The sequence below is a fragment of the Fusarium fujikuroi genome, chromosome FFUJ_chr02 (genome assembly GCF_900079805.1).
Source record: "Fusarium fujikuroi IMI 58289 draft genome, chromosome FFUJ_chr02".
Taxonomy (NCBI): Eukaryota; Fungi; Ascomycota; class Sordariomycetes; order Hypocreales; family Nectriaceae; genus Fusarium; species Fusarium fujikuroi.
This window is the reverse complement of record NC_036623.1, coordinates 3,211,764-3,214,576: the sequence shown is the minus strand read 5'-3', so window position 1 is coordinate 3,214,576 and position 2,813 is coordinate 3,211,764. Positions and strand designations below refer to the sequence as shown.

General features: G+C 51.6%; 1 protein-coding gene; it reads left to right on the top strand.

Moving 5' to 3' along the window:
• Window positions 1-467: 467 nt before the first annotated feature.
• On the top strand, window positions 468-2,204 carry FFUJ_04325 (uncharacterized protein; the record flags this gene model as incomplete). XM_023572402.1 has 2 exons in its annotated part: window positions 468-567; window positions 616-2,204. The coding sequence occupies 2 exons, from the start codon at window positions 468-470 to the stop codon at window positions 2,202-2,204; spliced, it is 1,689 nt and encodes a 562-aa protein (XP_023426532.1).
• Window positions 2,205-2,813: the final 609 nt, after the last annotated feature.

Sequence of the window (2,813 nt, the reverse complement as noted above, 5' to 3'; positions counted from 1 at the left end):
CACAGACCAAACAAGAATAACTACGTTTGATCCCCCCGGACTTTGTTCGTTCTCCTCCACATACACATACACTTACACCAAGCAACACCAACACCCAACATCCATTGCAGAGGATTTTGACAGGACGACCTTGCACCAGGAATCGCCTTAACACATACAGTATATGTCTACTCGAGGATCCCCATGAAACGCAGCATCCACCTCGACATCGCACTGACACGCCAAATTCGCTTACATTGACCTTCAACTCCCTCGACTTCACCGCCCGCGACCAAGTCTTCTCCACCTCGAATCTCAACCTCTTTGCTACTCTCTGGCGCATTGTCGGCTCCAATTCGATTTACTCCGCCGACGACCTATACAGAACTTGTCGACCGCTACGATTGCACTTACAACTTCGACCGACTTATTCGCACCCACCCTCGCAACTCTCCCCAGTCGATAAATCGACAGGTCCAAGACACATAATGCCCTATCGTTTAGACACTCACGTCTTGACAGTGGATGCGAACGTCATCCACAAGGTCGATACTGGCAATCCCGCCAATCTCTATAGCATGTGGACTGGTAAGTTGTCTCTTGTTTGTGTCGGCTGCTTATATGCTGACCAGTCAGTCTTTTCTCGGTGCGCAGACTCCGTTGAACAAGGTCGAAGACTAGAGAACCTTAGCTGGCGACTGTGGCAAAGAGAAACCTTTGTCGTCGACAACGAAGAAAAGACAGCACCCTCTACACAAACTCTCCCCCAAAACATTCCTTCCGAGTCAAGGATATCCGATCTTCCCCAACTATCTGGCAGTGTTGAGTCTCTCGTAGACGAAGAGGCCGTCGACTTTAGTTCACTATCAGCACCGCTTGAGATCGCCCGCCCTCGTGTACGACGTCAAGATTCTTGCGCCAGCACCCGAAGCAAGCGCGAACGCCACATTAGCTCCGACGATTTCGAGAAGATGATTGTCTCTATTGTTAAGGACAAGGGTCCTCTGTCGGCCCCTCCTCATGTTGCTCCTGTCCCCAAGGAGTCTCTTCCAGTTCCTCCTGCTTTCGAGCGTTCTGGCTCTACTACTACCGAGTCTCAATCGCCTGCAAAGTCCATCACAGCTTCAGAGGGTTCGCCACAACCTTCACCGCAAAGCCTCCCCCGCACCACTGTTGTGCGTGGCTTCTCACCTTCCCAGATTCCCACTCCTCGAACCATCTCCGGTGCTGCTCAAGCATCAGACGCAATTCCTGAGCCCAAGTCGTCGCCTGCTGCCAAGGTGGTGCAATCAAAGAAGCCCGCTCGCTTTGCGCTTGGTGGCTCTTGTTCGTCTAGTGAACAGGACCAGAGCCTCAGCAACAGCAAGCCCATCATTCCCATCATCAAGAAACCCGTGTTCCAGATCGGTGGCTCCTCTGAAGAGGACGGCTCACTCAAGAGTGCCATGGCTTCATCACGACCTGGCTCGCTCCTCTCTGCACGTAAGAAGCAGGCCTCGTTCAGCAACAATGTCATGACACGAACGATTGATGATGAGGCAGCTGTCGACTCAGACACCGACGACTACATCGACGAGAGCGCCATCGATGACGATGACGACTCTTCGGACTGGGAGGACTCGATGGAAGAGAGCGGCAAATCCAGCATGGACGACAAGTTCTTCCAGCGAGTGGATTCCAAGGCCAACTTGACCTCACGACGATCGCTCATTACCCTCATGCTTGCCCAGAACGATCGCGCACGCACTCTTGGTAACCACGCTTCCCAATCGACTTCAGCCATTCCACGATCTCGTATGGCCCACGGCCCATCACTGGGTGCCTCGCCTAACGACTCTGACGAGGCTCCCCTGATGATGAAGGGCATGCGTGGACCTGGTCTCAAGCCTATCCATGAGGTCCCTAGGTCTAGTGCTCAGCCCATCATGACCGGTCCCAACCACATCCAGCCTCAAGCTGCGCTGTCACCTCGCACTACTCGTCGCAATATGTTGGCGACTGAGCTGACTGAGTCTCTTCGACGTCACCTCCTCTGGGAGCGACAACAGAAGTCCTCGACAGCCAATGCCGTCCTCAAGCGACGACATACATCGCACGATGTGGCCAACCTGAAGCAGTACCCTGAGAAGCCTTGCATGAAGAAGAGCGAGGATGTGAACGCGAGCAGCTGGAACCAATACTTCTCCAAGGAGGCCAGCGACGGATACCACTCCAAGGGGTGGTAAATGATACCCATATACTATACCATACCGACACAACTATACCCACTACGATTGTGCATTGGACGGCGCACGAAAGGCATCACCACATCAGCATTGAGCGTTTTTATTTTTTGCTGCACTTGGCAGCATTTGTTTTACAAGTCGTTTAGCGAAACGGAACTCAAGTATTTTATCTTTTTTTTATCACTCATGGCGGGGACTCTTAACATTATGATACCATGAAATCGTGTTTTTTCAAGGCCGTGGCAGGCTCTTGTTTCGCCATTTCCTGGCTCGGGGCACGTGTACTTGTAGTTCATATGGGGAAGATTTCTGGGGCAACCTGAGGATATGATTTCACTATGAAAGTTTGAGGTGGAGGGAACCTGAGTTTAAGGCGGAGCATGGGTCACGAAATACGGTCATTGGTTTTACTCGAGCAAGCGCAAAAGGCGAAAACAAAAGTCAAAAGCAGTGGATGATGACAAGTGAGGGAAAGTGAAAAGCGATGTATGAGCGAGCGAGCGAGAGAGAGAGAGACGGAAAAGCAAAAGATTAAACGAGACACTCAGACAAAAAAACTCGCAAAAAGGGCGAATTGTCTATGAGGAAGAGGTTTCCGCAAAAACATGA